General features: G+C 33.2%; 1 protein-coding gene across 1 annotated transcript; it reads left to right on the forward strand.

Moving 5' to 3' along the window:
• Positions 1-244: 244 nt before the first annotated feature.
• On the forward strand, positions 245-12,218 carry LOC141499332 (adenosine 3'-phospho 5'-phosphosulfate transporter 2-like; the record flags this gene model as incomplete). The annotated part of the gene is made up of 4 exons (XM_074202108.1): positions 245-361; positions 783-894; positions 9,450-9,519; positions 11,214-12,218. Coding segments are annotated over 4 exons (450 nt in total), but the record flags the coding sequence as incomplete, so codon positions are not given.
• Positions 12,219-21,230: the final 9,012 nt, after the last annotated feature.

Genomic DNA, 21,230 nt, shown 5'->3' on the forward strand with positions numbered 1-21,230 from the left:
AAAGATAATATGTACTGCAGGATTTTGTTTAATTTAGTCTGTAAAGTTTAATTAGTCCATAAACTATAAACAGTTACTATTAACCATCATTTTTAGTATGTTAGTCTATATAGTGACATTGATGTTAGCTTCAGAATGTTTTGTGCTGAAGACCAAATTGAATAAATTAATCGAGCCACATATTTAAAAGCCTTAGTTTCCTATCTTTGGTTTGATAGTTCCTATCACTAGATAATTTTTTTAAACCACTTTATTTTATCCATTCCAGGTTTTGTATTCCTATTCAATAGGTTTTGTGTACATTTTATTGGGATTGACATGCACTACTGGATTAAGCCCTGCAGTAGCATTTTGTTCAAAGGTAAATGCCTGTTAATTACTTTTTAAACAAACATCTAAATAGTTTTCTATATACTTTTAATCTCCCTTGTTGGAAAAGATAGCTACTAATATAATTTAGAAATTCCTTTAATATAATCTTACCATGACCTGTATTAGGATGTCATAAATTTAGATTGCATGATTTATATTTTAATATGTTTTGTCCTTGCTACAACCCAGCAAATTATTTTTTAAAAAATCACTATGCCAAAGTTGTAGATTTTTAATTTCATTATAATTTTTCCATTCTTTAATCAAATTTAAATAAGAATCTTTGCTTGAATGCATTGTTGAACAACTTATTATTGCTCAAGCAGTTGATTAAAATCTGTATTTTATTTCATCTCCTAATACCTCAGGGTTTGTTTTGCATTTTCCTAACAGGTTTTTTGTTGTTGCAGCATCCAGTGCAGACGTATGGCTATGCATTCCTTTTCTCCCTTACTGGATACTTTGGAATCTCCTTTGTTCTGGCTTTGATTAAAATTTTCGGTGCACTTCTTGCTGTAACAGGTATGAGTAGCATCTATGCTTGATTTTTTTTTAACATAATTATTTTAAAACATTTCTAAATGTTATTTTCCAAAAGCAGGAGTAGTATCCACTTTTTCCAGGTCCCAGCTAGTAAGTATGTGAGGTCAGATCTAATTGATTCCAAGTTCACTCATTGCCTTAAATAACTCCACTATCTATGATAATTCCTCTACTTGATTCCATCCTCTTCCCCCCTTCTCTAGTAAAATGCATTCCCCTAATCATCGTTCTTCCCCTCCTTCACTTCCTCCCTCTCCTACTCTTTCTCTCTCTAATCTTCTCTTTCTTTGGTTTATCCTTTCCTATTTCCTGCAAGCACGCTTAGTTTTTCTCATCTTAAAAATCTCTTACTAGATAATACTATCCCCTTTAGTTATTTCCCTATCTTCTTTCTCCATTTTTCAGTTAAAATCCTAAAAAAATAAGTTTGTCTATACCTGTTGCTATCAATTTCACCCCAATACTCACTCATTTGCATTTTGGCTTCCAGTATTATCATTGACTTCTCTTCCAAAGTTACCAACTATCACTTAAGTGTTAAATCTGATAGCCTGTTTCCCACCTTTATTCTTCTTAGTCTTTCTCTACCTTTTTACTCTTTTGTAGGTTTTTTGTTATCTCTTTATTCTCCTACTGCCTTTCTAATTATATCTTTTTTGTATTCTTTGCTGCATTATAATGGATAACTATGAGTATGTAATCATCCCTCCACATTTGTAAGAATTAGGGACACAGCACTTCTACAAATGTGAAAAACTACAAATTATATACCACCCCAAAATTCACTTTTATTAATTCTTATCATATTTATTTAAAACACAAACAAGTAAAATAACACACATAAAAAATGATTCAGTTTCTATGTGAGAGAAATTAGTATCTCACAAACTATGCAGTCTTCACAATAGTCCCTGAAGCTATATCAACTGATTCACGGATTTCCTTCTACTAAAAAGCACAAGATAGAAAGATCACTGGGAAAGAAAATCACATGACTAAGCCTGGATAGTAGAGTTCTAATAATGAAAAATATGTTCCAGTGGTTTCCTGTTACCTCAGGGATTAAATATAAATTCTTTTCTTTGACATTTAAAGCCCTTCATAGTCTGGCTTTTTCTTACCAACCTTCTGATACATATTTTGCCCTTGATAAACTCTTAATCCAATGAAACTGTATTTTACCATGACACTCCATCCCATATTTCAGTGCCTTTGTGCTACTCATTAAGCCTGGGAATGTACTGCCTCTTGATTACCCTATCTCAAAATCTTTAACTTAACTTAGAACTCAACATGTAATTAAAACTATTTCAGTTTGACCTATTGAAACAAGCTCCTAACATGGATGAAGGAAATGGATGAAGGAAAAGACATAACAGTAATTATAATAATCTTGTTATTGTGAAATTTAACATATACATCAGTTAGCATTACAGTGTGATCAAAAGAGCCTAAAGATTTGTTTAGTCAATCACTTGACTGGCACCTTAGTAAAAAATGGTATAAAATGTAAACCCAATCCCAAAATTGTACAGAACCTGGTGAAAGATTATATATTGTATCACCTTATAGAAGGGCAAGAAATAGTGGAGGGAGAAAAAAGCAGTTTGAAAAAGCCTTGAGTTAGAGATTCAGCTAAACAAAGTTATCCTGAGGGCATTTAAGAATGAAACTGAAATGAAGATAACAAGTAAACAAAGAAAAGATCTACAAACAAATTTTATTCCACATCAAGGGCAGTGAGATCACCCACCATAGCTGGACTCTTGACATCATAGTCTCACATGAGTTAATCAATGATACATGCTTAGAGAACATGTAACTAATAGGATTATTGTTCTAGAACTGGAAGGGATCTTAGAGTTCATAGAATCTTTAAATCTCAGGTCACACAGGTAGTAAATTCAGTGTATCAATAAATACCAGATGTCAGTAATTACCAGGCTGGGTTTGAATATAGACTCTCCAATTCCAGAAGTAGCATTTTTTTCCACTGTATCACACTATCCTGAAAAAACAAATCAAAGGTAGGAATAGCAACTGGGATGAATCAGATATAAAAAAGAGGTCTGACCTGAGATTGGGATGTTTCTGATGAGATGGATGATGGATGAGAATTGGCGGTCACCAATTAAAGATTGAGAGATGAAGATTGAGAGTTTCTTTGAATAGTGAATGAATTCACATAAGCCCTGGGATTTTTAACTTTTCAGGATTTATTATAGAAGGTTTACAAAGATACAGATTAAAGCTCCTAGAAAAGCATTAAGTACTTTGAGGATAAGCTAGGTGATGTTTGAGAGAGACAGAGAAAGAAAGAAGAGAAAAGACAGACAGCCATGACCACATGGCATGGGGGCCCGTGGTGCTCCAGTCCAGTCTAGATTGGGAGCATGTGGCCAAGGATGGAGCAAGCAGGTAGAGTCCAGGAGAGAGAGAGCCCAAGGAGGGGTGGTGCTTCTTCTTAAATGCACTTCTATAATGGGTTGGACAAAGGGTGGCACTTGGGAAGTGCTCTAGCACCTTGTTTAGGTCTCTTTCTGATAGGCTATGTACTGGTCCTTTCTGTCTCAAGTGCGCAACCTCTAAGTTCAATATGTCATTTCCTGTCACACCAGTGTCAGTGGGCAAAGTCGGGTAGTTGGAAAGGGAAAGAGGAAGCTGGAGGAAAGTTGAACAATCCAAGGCCATTCCATCCTGGAATGGAGTCACTTTGAACAATAGAATTTCCCAGATAGATCACAATATCTTCCCTGCATCAAAAACCTCTATAAGTGCTTTAAGTGTCCTGTTTTGATCAATGTGTGAGGGGAAAATCTTGGCCCCCACAAAGTGGTGGAGGAAACATTAGTAACTACTGACCCATCTTTCTCATTTCATATAAAATTGTTATGAAAATGACAAATGTATAATCTCTACATATATCAGATACAACTTTGATGAGATGAGTATAAACAGACAGACTTTCTTGAGTGATATTCCATAAACCATGTCATTTTCATGGTTAAATTGACTGAAGTATAGAAGATATGATCTCATAGTGCCTATAATTTAACTACAAATAAGTGTTTAATTTGGTAGAAAAAATAGTCATCTTAAAGGTATGCATATGTCAAAATAACATGACTCCCTGAAAAATAATAACTAAGGAAATCTTGTTCCTAGACTCTGTAATCATTAATATCAAGAAGACATAAACTAGGGAAATCTGTGCTTGCCAAAGGTATTGATAATTTTCTTGAAGGAGATGCAATGCAAAACCCAAATTGAAATAGGATTCCTATAGATAATGATGTCTTCCAGGTGTTCCTGTTTATGGACGATGATTACAAATAATTAGAACATTACCCATCAACTAGAACATTACAGAGCTTTTTCACTGATATCCAGTTTGGCCTAACTCATCTACATGATAAAAATCAAGTAATTTAAGAATGTCTGTTGTCTTTTCTGATACTCAATTAAATGGAAAGCTATTGTTCTTGTCCAGGATAATATACATATTTGTGTATATAATATGTGACTTATATTAAAATCAGACTCAACATTTAATATCAAGAGGAGTTGGCTATATTACCTTTGGGAAATTGCAAATTTTTACCCTAAGCTTCTCCTTGAAATAAAAGCCTATTTTTTAATATCAGCATCCTTGCTGCATATCATGAACACTGGTCTTTGATGAATTCAAATTATGACCTGTGATAAGGGCATTAGAATAATGCAGTTATGTACATGAATAGAGTAAACATTCTATTAGCAAGTGATTATTAAGGAGAACTAGAATAAAGTATGCCATCAAAGAAATATATGGTAAAATAAGAGATGGGTTAAACATGAAAGAACAAGAATGTATTATCTACTATCCTCTTTGCTCCTCATAATATCAAGAGAAGCTAAAGGCCATAACTAGCATCGTGATGGACCTCCAGTAATAAACTTAAAGGATGACAAGGACAAGAGTTACAAAGGATAGGCAAGCATGGCTGAGTATTTGATTATTTATTTCTTCATAATAAGCCTAGCAATCTTGACTCTAAATTTTTATGAAACTATTAATACACATTCTATATCCACATTTATGTCAGTCATGAAAGATTCATGTGTGTATGTGTCCTTGCATATGGGTGTATGAATTTATGTGTATGTGTACATATATATATGTATAATACATATGTGTATTTTTGTTCAAATAACCACTTATACTTCTATATATGCACACACAAACTCAGCAAGAAGACCTACTTAGTAATAATAAAAAGATCTAAGAGAAAATACTTTCATTTGTTTATTTCTGTAATTGTTTTCCTCTTTGTTCAGTGAAGTGATATTTGATAAGTTTAAAAATATAGCATTTCATAATGTGAAAATTTTAAAATATGAAACTTTTCTTAGGTTTTCTATCCCAGATCTTAAATATTAATTCAATTCTTTTAAAAATACAAAAATTAGAAGATGTTTATTTACTGTACTGTGAAACAATATTCCCTTATTTCCTACATTTCCTTTCATTCTTCTATTGAGTGTGGGACTGATGAAAATGTTTAATGAAAATTGTATTTCTATTAGGAAAATGAGACCTTATCAGACTTAATTGGAAAAAAAAAGAACAAAAGGCATTTAACTTCTGAAATAGTTATAAATATTTTAATTAATAACTGATTTGGTGAAACAGAAATAATACTAATTAAAAGCTGAAGTAATTTAAGTGTTTTTAAATTATTCATCTGTAAACTCAATTTTCTAATTAAAACTATACTTTTTTATTTTGCTTTTTCCATATAATGGAAAAAATCTTTTTCTAATATACATAAATTCATACAGTATTTCAAAACATTGCAATGTTACAAAACATTACTTAGCTTTAAAATAAGTAATTATTGGGGGCATACCATGAATAAGCAAGGAATGTTCTACAATGTTAAAAATATGATTGACTGTATAGTATGATATCTTGAGAGGACCAAGTAGAGAATGAAGTAGAGTAGAATAAGAACAGCCTTCAAGAGAAGACCATTAAAGTAACTCAGGTAGTAATAAAAGATCTTGGTCACATGTTAGGTAGAAAGCAAAGAAGGTAATACATATACACATATATATGTATATGTAATACATATACACATATAATACATATATAATACACCTGTATATAATATATACATACAATACATATATGATACACATATATATATAATATACATATATACACATAATATAAAACAATGATTTGACACTTGTTGACATTGGTTGACAATGATACCACTAAAGAAATAATTGAATCTGATAAGGGAAGATTTAGGAAGATAGCTATTATAAGTTCAACTTAAGCTTTGTTGTGTTTGAGATTCCAGTAGGACAACCAGTCAATGATGTTCTCTAGGCATTTAGAAGCGTAGGTTTGGATTTGGTTGTTGGGAGAGAAATCAAGGGTTATCTTGGATTTTTTTAGTCATTTGCATAAAGGTATCACCTGAAACTTGATGCTGTATCATTTTGGTTCAGTAGAAAGAACACTGGACCTAGAGTCCAGAAACCTGAATTGAAATCTCTGCTCTCATATTCACCTTTTTTTTTTTTTTAAACAAGGCAGTGGGGTTAAGTGACTGCCCAAGGTCACAGAGCTAGGCAATTATTACATGTCTGAGACCAGATTTGAACTCAGATTCTACTGACTCCAGGATCGGTGCTCTATCCACTGTGCCACCTAGCTGCCCCTTCTTTGTGACCTTGCAGCATTCAAATAATTTACCTGAGATCTCAATTTCCACAACTTTAAAACTGGGAAATGGGTAAGCAGGAGATTGGACTAGATAATTTCTGAGAATTCTTGTACCTTTCCAGCTCTAAATTTATGCTCCTAAGAATGAAATTACCAATAAAGAGACTGATAAGTGAGAGAGAAGCTACTCAAGACTGTCATGAAAGTGGATAGCATGTTCTACCATGAATCTTCTAGAATTGTTTTAGGTTGTTTTAGAATTCCTAATTCTTTCAAAAGTGGTTTTGTCTTTACAATGTTATAATTACCATATAAATTGTTTTCCTGGTTCTGTTAATTTCACTTTGCATTTTTTTTTTATTATATCACATTCATAGACTACAATATTGTCAACCCATCAATGGGTATTTAGTTTAATTAAAATTATAGTTAGTTCATACAGTTCTTCCTAGGTTTCTCTGAAACCATGTCCTTCATTATTTATTATAGCACAATAGTATATATTACATTTATATACTATAACTTGTTCAACTATTCCTCAATTAATTGGGACCTCCCTCAATTTTCAGTAATTTACTACTAGAAAAAGAGCTTTCATAAATATTTTTGTACCTATGAGTCCTTTCCTTCTTTCTTATTCCCAAATTTAATGAAAAATTTTTCTGAATGAAATGCCTATCTGAATAAGAGGCAGGCAGACTGCCCAATTCCTACACACCTACTACAGTGAAGTCCTAAAGGACACACTACACCAAAAAATAATCAAGAAATCCAATGAGAAGCAATAGCGACTTCTTCTACCCTAAAACTACACAAAAAATTCAGCCAGAAACCCACAGGCAATGAGAAAAGCAGTCCCTCCAGCAAAATCAGCATGAACATGAGCAAAGATGAAAAACTTGTAACCTGCAAGATTATATATTGAAGCCAGCCAGCCACCAGATAAGTCAGAAAGTCCTAGGTGGTAGCCCCAGATTGAGACCAGTACTGTGCTCATACTGAGATACCCCCAGAACCCCAGGCCCCCAGTCTCCTTAAAAAATGTATTACTTTAAACTTGATAGTTTAAGTTTCAAAGATCCAGAGCTGGGTTGGGACCCCTGGAAATTCAGGGAAGAACCCAAAGTAGTAACAATCAAAACTACCCATCTCTCCAGAAAGATCAATGGGAGGCAAAAGGCTAGGAAGAGCATAATGCTCAATTTCAGAACTTAGAATAGGAGAGGAGTAAATCAAGGAAAATGCAGCTAAATTTAAAAAAGAAAAAGGAAAAAGACTTCAAATCTAGAAGTCCCCCAGAAGGAACAAGTAATTCCGTAATAACTACAAATTCAGAGGTTAAAAAAAAGGATTTTTCCACAATGATTACATGAGTGCAAAGGGGAAAAAAAAGATATAAAATTGAAATAAAATTTTTTAGATCTTTGGAAGAAAGAATTGAAAAGAGATTAAGCAGAAAAGAGAAAATGGAATTTCCAAGAAATGGAAAACTAGAATAGAACAAAGAAAAGTTGATGACTCCAGGTCACAGCAATAACTATTAGAACAAAATCAAAAGTTTGAAAAAAATACAAAAAAATATGAGCTATCAGTTATCAAAAACTAGTGACAATTCAAAGAGATATTTTTAAGCTGCTGAACTCCCTAAAAAAACACTTCTTTCTAAAAGGCCAAATTATATATTTCAGTAAACCAAGAATGAAAAAATGCCTAGCAAGAAAGCAAATAAAGATATAGCTTACTTATCACTTCTTCAAAGGAAGCCCAATAGGAAAAGTCTCAGAAATGTAATAATCAAAAGTCAGGATTACACAAAACCTGAATAATAAATAAGAGGATTTCAACTGTTTTGATAATGGCCTTGTCTACCCACAGGGAGGGTTTTTTCCTAGGCAGAGCTGTTTTTAAAAAAAAGGTTTATTGACATTTTTGATGTCACTTCCCAGTCTATCTACTTACTTTTTGTTATACAGCTCTAACTGTAAAGTTAAAACAAAGACATTGTCCTTGTCTGGCAGAGTAGATGTCATTACAAGGTAGATCTCACTACTTTGTACTATCTGCTGAAAGAGTAATACTGGAAACAAGATTGGTCTCAGCATTAACGTACTAGAAAAAAAGATCTGTGTTGTTTTCCTTTACATTATTATAATTCTATAAATTGTTCTCTTGGTTTGACTACCTCCTGCTGTGTCAGTTCATAAATGAAAGTTTCTCTGACTTCTTCACAGTGAATTTTTCTCATTATATTCATGGATTATTCAACCCATCAGCATTCTCTTTATTGTAACAATTATTGTCACAATTAACTTGATAAAACTTCGGGGAAAAATTATCATGATGTCATTTTGGTTATCTTATTTTTTAAATTTCCATTTCTTTGTTTAATTTATAATTGTTATTTCAGTGTTAACTTCACATCTTTATTTTTCTATTTTTCCTTTTTTTTACTAATGCTAATGTTAGTTCTGAATCAATATTCTGACTGTATACTGATACCTGACTCCCACATCAATAAAAGTTCCTTTTCTACCTGATAAATATTTTATTTTAAGTAGCATCATATAGAACTAAATAGATTATATTTTAAAAGGTTTTAATGATTTAATTGCATTTTAGAGTAAATATTCATGTCACATAGAAAAAAAGAAATCTATTATATTTAGCATTCAATGGAAATCTTGTTAGATACCTCATTCTAGTAAGTTTCTCTTTTATTATTATTATTATTATTATCATAACAGTTTCAATGAAAGTTTTGTAGGATACAAGCAGGAAAATGGGCACATATTAAACTGATCCTTTGTTTGTCTTATAGTAACAACAGGAAGAAAAGCAATGACCATTGTGCTTTCCTTTATATTCTTTGCTAAGCCATTCACATTTCAGTAAGTACTTGGTCTTCTACAGTTTCTCTCAGCTTCTATGTAGTATAATACATAATTCCCCTAAATTACATATAATTCATCTTTTTGTATTTTTGCTCTCTTTGATAAAATCTTTATTTTAATAGTTTTATTATGCTTTAGAAAATATTTGATAATGAATCCTTTTGCTTAAAACTCTTTGCAGATATCTCTATATCACTCATAGTTAAATTCACTTTTTATATAAATGGATTCTAACTGCTTGTTTCCTAAAACAAGAGTTCAGAATTTTTCTTCCTATAATGCAAAGAAATCATGTAGATGTGCCTAAAAAACTGACTTGGTATTTGATTTCTGTCACATATAATACATGTCCATCTTTCATTAGAATAATTCTTTAATACTTCATTGTAGTGTGGTGGCAGTTCCTGAGCCAGCACAGAACACGCTCTGATACTTTTTAGGGGTGTTTAACCTATTGTCCTGAAGCCCAGGCAAGATAAGTTCATCCACAGGCTGGCCTCACACTGTGTGTTGTACAGACTTTCCAACTTGTGTCAGTGTAGGAAGCACCCACTCCAATGAGATCAGTGATCCTTGATCCCAGTTGGAATCAGCATTGCTTAAACCTATTCAGAGAAGGAAAAGCTACATTCTACAACCCCTAGTCATCACATTCACCTGAATTTGAAATATGTCTCAGTTGCTTTAGAATGAATTTCCATCATTTTACAGATGGGGAAATTGAGGTAAACAAGGTTAAGTGACTTGCCAAGGTCAGACTTCTAGGAAGTGTCTGAAGCCAGATTTGAACTCAAGAAGTTGAGTCTTCCAGACCTGACACCCTATCCACTGCACTATCTTGCTGCCTTCATACATACCTATGCAGAAAAATGCAAGCTTTCTTGTTGTACTTCAGTTCTCAGTAAACTCATATACGGACCTGTTTTTCAAAATAGGTAAAGCAAACAATGTAGATGGGAATTTCCTTGGTTCCTCAATTCCTAGAGATAACTTCTTTCATGCCTTTTTCCACTCTCTGAGGTTTATGCATATCGTTTGATCCAGAATTCCTAGAAAGTTTAGATTTTGAATTTTGAACCATAATTCTAAAAAAGTTCAAATTTGTCAAATGTTGCACTAAAAAGAAAGAATGACTTTTCTCTAGAGATAGGAGAAAAGACCCAGTACATTAGAGATCTCAGGAAATGAAGTAATAGAATTTAAGAACTAGCAGAAGCTAGTGGAACTAGAACACTATAAGAACCTAGCAAATGAATTCAGACACCAAAATTATATAATTTTACTTTGAAATACAAATTTTCATATAATACCTCTGTTTTCTTTCCTTTATAATAAAAAAAAGTACTGCATGAGTTAATATCACTTGGTCTTTGAGGCATTCTTAAATTCCAGTTCTTCTGGTATAAGCCCAAGCCTCAATTTACATAAAAAGACTTCAAGGCTCAGGTTGGCAAGTGACATATCAAAAGTCACAAAGCTTCTGATATCAGATGGCAAACTTAGAACCCAGTGCTTTTTCCACTGCCCTGAAGATAGTTTAATAAAAATAATAATAAATATGTAATGATAATATCAAATAAAAATGGTAACTTTATAACCTTTAAATGTAATTATGTGTTCATAATCAGATTCTTTTGTTTACAATGTATTGTTACATTAATCTTTAACTCTTTTTTTTTCCTCCCTCTCAGGTATGTGTGGTCTGGTCTGTTAGTTGTACTTGGTATATTTCTAAATGTTTACAGCAAAAATATGGATAAAATCAAGCTTCCATCACTATACAGTCTATTAAATAAAAAAATGGAAGACAGAAAGACAAGGACGTTGGCACAAACAGTATAGACAGTAATTTATGCTGTCTGAAATGGAAATTTTTTGAGTGAACAATTATCAGTTCACTTTCCAAAGGGGTCTCTATTAAAAACCAAAGGAGAAGAGGCAAGCTGTGCATTATGGCTTAAATATGAACATTTTTTAAATGAAATCAACCTCTTCAAAACACTTGAATTCACTTTACTTTTGAAACATACAACAAAGCCAGTTTGTAGCACATTATGAAAATAAAAATCAACATGAAGGATTGAAGTACATGGCAGCTTCTTGAAAATTTTCACCGGAAATGGGATATTGCAAGACCAAGAACAATTTGAAATCATACCTGTGTCATATCTAAAATACCATGTGGAATATATATAGATTGTCTTGTCTTTATTGTTTGTTTTGACTTATTAAAATTGATTTTTTTCTATTATTATGATACTGATGACCAAATTTATATTTAAAAGTCTTAGGAGAATAATTATTTTAAATAAAAATATATTTAATGATTTGTAATATCATATATTATCCATTAAAGTTGAGTATGGAAATTAAATTGTCTTTAATGAAACAAAAAATTGGAGAATATTTCTCTCACTTATAATTTAAAAATCTATTTTCCAGTGACAGCATGCCTTTTAATTACTCTGTGAAATGTGCCTAGGATATCCATAGGAATCAGCTTATGAAATAGTTAAATGCAGAACAATGGAAGGAATTCTTTCTGCCCACTAGGACAGTTCTGAAAAATTAAATTATCCCAGAAGGGCTCATTCATTTAACTAAGGTAGAAAAAATTCATATCAAAATGATTATAGTTTATTTTTCTCACAAAATGTGGATCAGCTTTGAAACAATAAAAAAATGGTGAAATTAAAGTAGTTGAAAAACGACTTATTTTTCATGCATACAAAAAAATAGAGACTCTTATATAGTAGGGGAAAAAAACATTTTTCTAGGCTGTTTACCCATATTTTCCCATGTAAGACACACACACACACACACACACACACACACACACACACACACACCACACCTCTTAATTTTGGGGTCCAAAATTTGGAAAAAAACTATTACATAAAGTTATTAAAGTTTTATTCATCATGAAATTCAAGGACCTTCTCAATTTTCAGCATCTTTTGGGCAAGTTTGGTGCATGTCCCCATGCTTAGTCCATTCCATTTCATGAACCTGAAGCAACAATTGTCTTCCTTTGAAATGAGTAACTTCTTTTCCCATCAGCAATTCTTCTTGCCTCCTGCTGAACCATCTTTGTGGACACAGGAATTCCAATAGTCCTTTGCTCTTCAATTCCCTCTCTCCCACAGATCATTTGGCTAACTTGCCTCTTATGGCCTTCTTCCAGGGCATTCTCAGTAGGGGTTTCTTCTTCCTATATAGCCAGTCTCCAATTGTATTCTCAGGTGGAGGAGGACCAAACTGACATTCAGCAGCATGATTTCCATTCACTTTTGCAAACTGGTTCACTTTTAACTTGAATTCAGCACTGTACAGAAATCTTTTCTGAGTCATTTCTGATCAGAACGTGGCAAAGCGTAACGTAATATATACTTGTAACAAATGTGAAATAATGAATATAAGGTCAAAAACAAGCCTGAAAAAGTGGAAAATGCAAGTTAAAAAATCTATGACCGCTGTATAAGAAGTTCCCAGTTTTTAGACCCCAAATTTTTCCACCAAAAGGAGCATATTATACATAGAGAAATAAGGTAATGTGCAATTTTAGTGCAATGACCTCCACTAAAATATTTTAATGTGTCATTAAATCAGGGATACAGCTTTGGGATGATCCTGAGCTTTTGCAGGTGATGCCAGGGGGGTACATACTAACAGTGGAAAGGGCTGTTGGCTGTTGGGTCTGGTTCCTGCCTCCTTATATTTGGAGAATTTCAACACAAGAAAAGTAGCCAACAGGTAATGGTGGGGCAAGGGAAGAACTGAAGGTTTGCCACCCCAAGTCATAAAGAACTGTTAATTTGCCAACATGTAGATGGAGTCATTGATATTTTATATCAATGATGAGACATAGGGAACAGTGATCAACATCACAGCCTTCTGAGAAGATAAGTTGATAGAATCATAGGGTCACAGCCTGAAGCTCATCTAGTCTTAAACCCTTTTTTTCAGATGAGAAGCAAAGACTGAACAGGAATGTGTCTTATCCAAGTCATATAGTTAGATATTGAGACAAATATCAATTAAGGGATTTGTCTGAAGGAATACGGCTCATAAGTGGGATCTGCAGCCAGGAATGGAATTTATGTAGGTCCCTAAATCCATTAGTCTAAGTCCAAAACTATACCACTTAGAATTTGCTTATATTTGGAGTAATCTGAATTTTTAGCCATTTACTTTTAATTATATTTAAAGCCACCAGAAATTCTCTCTCTCTCTCTCTCTCTCTCTCTATATATATATATATATATATATATATATATATATATATATATATATATATATACTCAATTCAGAATTAGAATCTTGAGTTTCTATCTTGAGTTTAACATGAGGACATTGTACTTCAGATCCTTCCAGTTCTAAATCTATGTTGCTAAATAGTAAGAAATATTTTATATTATCCCTTAATGAAATTTGCCAAAATCAACATAGCTTACATGTTGTCTAGACTCTTGACAGGTTGGATTCGCTGAATCTATTCTGGTTGGTAACCAACACCATGTTCTCTTTAAGAATTTAACTGATGATTTTTGCCACCTCCCCACCTTAAACTGCTGTCTACTGGTTTAGGATATAAGATAACAAATTTTTAGTATGATTTCTTTTCTCCCACTTTAAATATTAATAAGGCGTTGACTCTTAAAATCTTCAAAAAATTCCCTAATCTTCTAAATTCTGAAAAAGTATAGCATATTTCTCTCCCCAGTTCCATTACCAACATGGTATTTTTGAGACTAAAATATAGACAACCAGGATTTCCAAAATTTGGTGAAGCTGTATGATTTAGTCTTGTCACCTGCTTGTTATTCACCTAAACCTGATTTAGTATTCATTACTTTTTTATATAAATCTGTATTACTTTAAAAAAAATTGTAAATGTAAGATAAAGCCATAATTTACTATGAGTCATGGTCTGTTGTTTTAATTTCATGGCATATAGTTAGAATATTTTTTATGCTATGGTGTAGTGACATTATGAAAAAATATTCATTTCAGTGAACTCCAGTTGCTTCAGAGTGCACTCTTTATTACAAGAGTTTAGAAAAGCTTCAAAATAGTGTATGACTTAACACTTAAAGGGTTTTCTAAGAGTTTGTACCTAAAATGTGTATCATTCAATAATTAATTATATAACAAACCACCAAATTTTAGAAACATAAATAATTCCTTTTTCTATGAATTGCTAATTTCCATTAATGAAGTGATTTGAGGGTGAGTAATGACAGAGATGTATGATCATCAAAGGGGTAGTTTTTTTTGTAACTTTGGTCTTACACTTTTCATTCCAAGAGATTAAAGGAGATAGCTTCATCAGCTGTTCAAACCCTAACCCAAGATCTTAACATAATACTATATGGAGAACATTTTTGGAAATAGTATGGCGTAATGAATAATGTGCTGGACTTAGAACCAGTAAAACCTAGGTTCATATATTGCCAATACTTGCTCTATGACCCTGGCATGTCACTTAACCTCCTTGAGACTAGCTTTTTCCCTTCTATAAATTATAATTAATGAGTAATGTCACCTACCTAATAATAATAGCTAACATTTATATAGTGGTTTAAGGTTGTAAAGTACTCCTCACAGCAACCTTTGGAGATAGATGGCATTATTTTCATTTTACGGATAAGGATACTGAGGCAAACAAAGGCTGTGATTTGCCAGGTCACAAAATTAGTGTCTGAATCAGAATTGAACTGAGGTCTTCCTGACTCTATGTCCAATGTTTAATCTGACTTAACAGAATTGTTATGAAGCTCAAATTAGATAATTTATGTGAAAGCATTTTTAAATCTGAAATTGAGCTATTATTATGACCAAATAAAATTGCATTAATGTATGCCATTATTTATATTGCTTTCTATTTACATCCAGTTCTACAAACATCATAAATACTCCATAATAAAGCAAGCCCTTGTACCTGCACATGTGATCTTGTTCTATTACATTTCTTCCTGCAGATTGCCCCTTCTATTATCCCTACTCTATCACTTTAATCTCTCCCTGCCTAACATCTGCCTCATTATTGCCTATGAACATGCCATGTCTCCCTACAACCTGAAGAAAAACCCTCATTTAATCCATCTATCCCTCCTTGAGGACATCTACAGTGGGTACCTCCACTTCTCTCACTTTTTAACCCTACAATTTGGCTTCGGACCTCATCATCAAGTCAACTGAAACTTTTCTCTCCAAAGTTACTAATAAACTCCTAATTGCCAGATCTCATGACTTTTTCTCAGTTCTCATCCCTCTTAACCTCTTTGTACCCTTTGACATTGAATAATCACCTTTTTCTTTTTTATATTGTTTTCTCTAGGTTTTCAGGTCACCATTCTCCCCAAAACTTTGTACCTATCTGACCACTCCTTATTCTCCACTATATCTTCATCTAGATCATGCCTACTAAAGGGGGATGTCCCAAAGGGTTCTATCCTAGGGCATCTTCTCTTTTCCCTCTATACTATACTTGATGATTTCATTAGATCCCATGGATTTGGTTATCTTTTTTGGATTATTTTCAAATATGCTTATCCACCTTGATCTTTCTGCCAACTCTCCAAGACTTATATTTCTAACTGCCTTTCAGACATCTTGAATTTGATGTCCAATAGACATTTTTAAACTTAATATACCCAAAACTGAACCCATTATCTCTATTCCAAAACCTTCCAAATCTATTTGTTGAGGATCCTCCCAGATTCTTCCCAGGATTCCAGTATTCCAATCCTTGAATCTTCACTTTCTCACACACCTCTCCAGCATTGTCCAATTTATTATCAAGAATTGTTGGTTTCAACGATGCACCATCTCTGAATATGGCCCCTTCATTCTTCTGATACTGCCACCATTCTGAACACACTTTGCACTAAGATAATTGCAATAGTCTGCTGATTGAGCCCTGCCACAAGTGTCTTCATTCATGCTCCATTCAGCTACCAAAGTAATGTTCTCAAAGCAAAGGTCTGACCATGTCACACCCCATTCAATAAACTTCATTGGTTCTTTTTGCATCTGTAGGATCAAATACAAAGTATTCTGGCATTTAAAGTCTTTTATAACCTACCCCCCCCAAAAAAAAAACCTTCCCATGACTCCTAATTAAACCTCATCACATACTCTGATCCAGTGACATTGGCATCCTTACTGCTCAATGAATAAGACACTATTCTCTTGACTCTGGGCATTTTCTCTTTGCTTGTTCATCTCCACTTCCTGGCTTCATTGGTTCCTTCATGTCTCAACTAAAATCTTACCTTCTTCAAGAAGTCTTTTGTAATTCCTTTTAATTCTAGTGTTTTCCCTCTGTTGATTATTTCCTATTTATTCTGTACCAAACTTGTTTGTACATGGTTGTTTACACATTGTCTCAACCCAGACTTTTAACTCCTTGAGAAAAAGGGACTTATTCTTTTCCTTTCTTTATATCCCCAGCATCTAGCATGGATTCTAATTTAATTAAAGCTCATTGACTTGACTGTGCTTCAAGAACAAGGGCAGGGCACCTCTGGTCCACAAAATGTATTAACCTGGCATTGCCCAAGCAATTGCAGGTGGGACTCAAAATTCAAGAAATTTTGGTACTTTTTAGGAGTGAATTAAATGTTTGACCAAATCTAGCCCACAAATAATGTTATAAATATCCAAATGGCCCTTGGCAGAAAAAAAGTTTTCCTCAGCCCTGTTCAAAAAGAAAGAAAATTGAAATGGCAATAATTCTTAATTTTCTGACTATCTAAACATTTTTTACTGAGAAAACATTTCTGAGCAATAGGTACCTAGACAATTTTCTTGGGCTCAAAGGCGGTAGATGAGACACGTTCCTTTGAAAAGCTTATGATCTAATGGAATACTGAAATACCACACACATGAAAATGCTTGATTCAAACATAGCCAGATGTTGTCATAATGGTTTTCTCTGTTCTAAGCAAGGGGGATTTTTGAGTTTACAGAAGGAGGATATGGATTAAAGTGATTAAACACATCAGTTAGAAAGTTGATGGTTAAGATTCCATGTGGGTAAAGACCAGGGTGCTGTCACAGTAATGTTGAAACCAGGTTCTTGGGGCCTGGGTATTGAAAGATGGGCTCAAATTAAAAAGAAAATCATCTCAGAAGACATAATTTAAAAACATAATAGATTATTCAATAGGTACTAACAGGTACCTTTCTAAAATTTTTTAAATTACCATTTGACCAATGTCTTTAACAATCTGTCATCCCCATAAAAGCAAATCTTAAACTCTATTTACCAATTCACAAGACCTATCTATTACTTTTCTTTCCTATCATAATGTGTCTCAAGATGCTCTAGTCTAACCCAAAATTTGTTACTATTGATAAAAATTTGAAGCTCTTTCACCACAACAATTTAATTAGTTCACCGGTTTGGTTATTGCACAGTAAACTCAGTGAATTGCCTTTCTTTAATTAGTGTTTCTAGTCATTAAATAGTTGACTCAATCCATCACCTTTCTTAGTTTCTTGATGTGAAAAAAATGTTTTTGCCTTGCAATGTCCTTCAACTCAGTATGAAAGAAAATGAAATGAATACATAATTCTTCATATTTAGATCACTGTCTCCCTGGACCTGATATGGTTTTTGTAAAAGCAATACATGGAGAATACAAATCATTTTAATAGTTTATATAACTTGACTATTCCTCGCCCCCCCCAAAAAAACAAAATGAAATACCTATACTTGGGTAAAACACTAAAGGACATATTCTAATGTAAGTTATGTTTTATAGGCAAAATTCTCATTTCCTTTTACCATAGAACTGCCTATTGAATGTGTGTAAGGAGTCAGCATGGCATAGTGAAGAGGGGGCTTGCTTTGAACTATAAAACCTAGGTTCAAGCTCTGCCACTGAGACATTTTGGTTATGTGATCATGGGCAAATTATTTAATCTTTCAGCACTTGAGAAGACTCTAAGTTACAAAACAGTTGCTTTAATTAATAGAGGGTATTTCCTGAGAGTCCAAATTAATAAAATAATTAGATCTGGACCAAAAAAACAAAATGTATTTCAGATATTCAGAGACACTAGTTACTGAGTCAAGGTCAGCCAGAACACAAAGGGACCAAAGAAATTTGACCCATCATGTATAATTTTTCTTTTTTTATTGAAATTTTATTTTATTTTCCCAATTATATATATTATGGTGGTTTTTCAACATTCATCCATTTGTAAATTTCTGTTACACACTTTTCTACCACCTTCTCTCTTTCCCCCCCTCCCCATGGTGGTGAACAATCAGGTAAAAGTTGTGCATGTACATTTGTGTTAAACATATTTACTTATTAGTCATTTTGTGTAAAAGAAATCAGAACTAAAGGGAAAGAAAGAAAATGTTGAGATAGGAAGGAAAAATATAAGATAAGATTTAAAAAAGTGAACATAGTATACATTCAGATTCTGTAGATTTTTCCCGCTAGATGTGGATGGCATTATCCATAACAGGTCTCCCAGGGTTATCTTTGATCTCTGAACTGCTGAGAGTTGCATCCATTGAAGTTGATCATCTCACAAGATTGTTGTTAATGTGTCATGAACCATTTCTCAGGTCCTCATAGATAGGTCTTTATGCCATCTATAGCTTTAACTTGCTGATATGTACCATCAGAGAAAAATAATTAATTCATTAATTCATCAGAACCATGTTTTATACAACTATTATAAATAGTTAGTTTAAGCAAGATAAACTCTTAAACCTTTATTAAGCTTTATGTGAAAATATTGAATGAGACTGTTACTGTCAGTAGGATTGAAATCCATATATATGTAAACCAAAATCATCTGGCAAAGGTGCCCATCAATTTGCAGAATGACTGAACAAATTGTAACATATGAATGTAATGGAATATTATTGTTCTATAAGAATTGATGAGCTGGTGAATTTCAGAAAAACCTCAAAATACTTATAAGAACTGATGCTGAGTGAAGTGAGCAGAATCAGGAGAATATTGTACATTTTAACAGCTATTTTGTGGGATGATCAGCTATAATAGACTTTGCCTTCCTCAGCAATACAGTGATCAAAGTTCTAAAAGATTTGTGATGAAAAAATGCCATCCACATCCAGAGAAAGAAATTTGGAGTCTGAATGCAGATCACAGCCTACTATTTTCACTATTTTTTTCTTTCATATGGATTTCCCTTTTGTTCTGATTCTTCTTTCACAGCATAACTAATGTAGAAATATGTCTAATATGATTGAGCTGTGTATAACCTTTATCAGAATTCTTCTTTTCTTAGAGATGGAGGAAAGGATAGGAGGGAAGAATTCTATAAAAACAAATGTTGGAAAACTATCTTTACATGTAATTGGGGAAAGTGTATTATAGACAGAAATAAAACCACTATAAGTATTAGCATGGCATCATGGAAAGAACCTTGAACTCTGGTAGTCAGAAAACCTAGAGTCTTGGCCACTAACTAATGATGAATAATCTCAGTCTGGTCATTGATTTCAATTGCCTCATTTATAAAATGAAAGAGATAGATTAGATTATGTTGAAAGTCCCTTCCAACTCTAAGATTCTGAAGTATTTTGTTGAAAACAATAGAAATTGATTGAAAAATCAATCAATCAGCAAACATTTATTAAATGCCCACAAAGTGCCAGCACTCCAGGACTGATTTCTTTACTGAATTCCAGTTCCACATCAATTGCTTATCAAATATTTTGTGTTGAATATAGCATGGGCATCTTAAACAAACATGTACAAAACAAAACTGATCATCTTAACCGTCAAACCCATTTTTCTCCTTTCTCCAAATTTCTTTTTCTGTCCAAGACATTAAACATCCCTCTAGTCACCCAGCTTCATAACCTCAGAGTCATGCTCAACTCCTCTTTCTTATCCCAAATATGCCATCAATTCCCATGTCTTATCATTTTTACTTTCTTTTGCATTTGTCCCCATTCTCTCTACTCACAAAGCTATCACACTACTTGAGATTGCCATTACCACTCATGAGAATCATAGCTTCCAAATTGTTCTCCATATTTAAAAGTGTCTGTGCTCCAATCCATCTTCCACATAGTTATCAATGGGATTTTCCTAAAACACTTCTGATCATGTTATTTTCCTCTTGTGTAAACTAGTGTAAACTTTATTTCCTCTAGGATCAAATATAAACTCCTCTATCTATCCCTGAAGAACCTTTCACCACCTTGATCCCATCTACTTTCCAAACCTTATTACACCTTACTTCTTCCCTTTGTTTACTCATAGGTCCAGCCAAACTGCCCTCCTTGCCATTCTTTACATACAACACTCCTTTCCCCATGTCTCCACATAAGTTATCTGCCATCCCTGGAATATATCTCCTTTTTATCTCTACCATTTAAAATCCCTGGCTTCCTTTGAAATTCAACTCATGTACAATTCTATATTGTCTTTTCTATTTACCCCCCTCCCCCTTCCAAAAACAGGAAATCAGTACGAGTTTATCAAGTATAAACTGAAACGTTTCTTTCAAATGATGTACCTTTAAATGTATAATAAAACCAATCCTTTCATAGTCTTTATTTACCTCTTCAAGGAGAATGACTGAGCTAATTTTCAATTTATTTGCAACTTTCTATTGTCTTCTGCTTCATTTATAGTGAGAATATTCAGATTAATAGTTTAGTATTTCTGTTGGACTGGCCAAAGTGTGAGTGGGGAGGGATCAGT

Source organism: Macrotis lagotis, chromosome X (genome assembly GCF_037893015.1).
Source record: "Macrotis lagotis isolate mMagLag1 chromosome X, bilby.v1.9.chrom.fasta, whole genome shotgun sequence".
Taxonomy (NCBI): domain Eukaryota; kingdom Metazoa; phylum Chordata; class Mammalia; order Peramelemorphia; family Peramelidae; genus Macrotis; species Macrotis lagotis.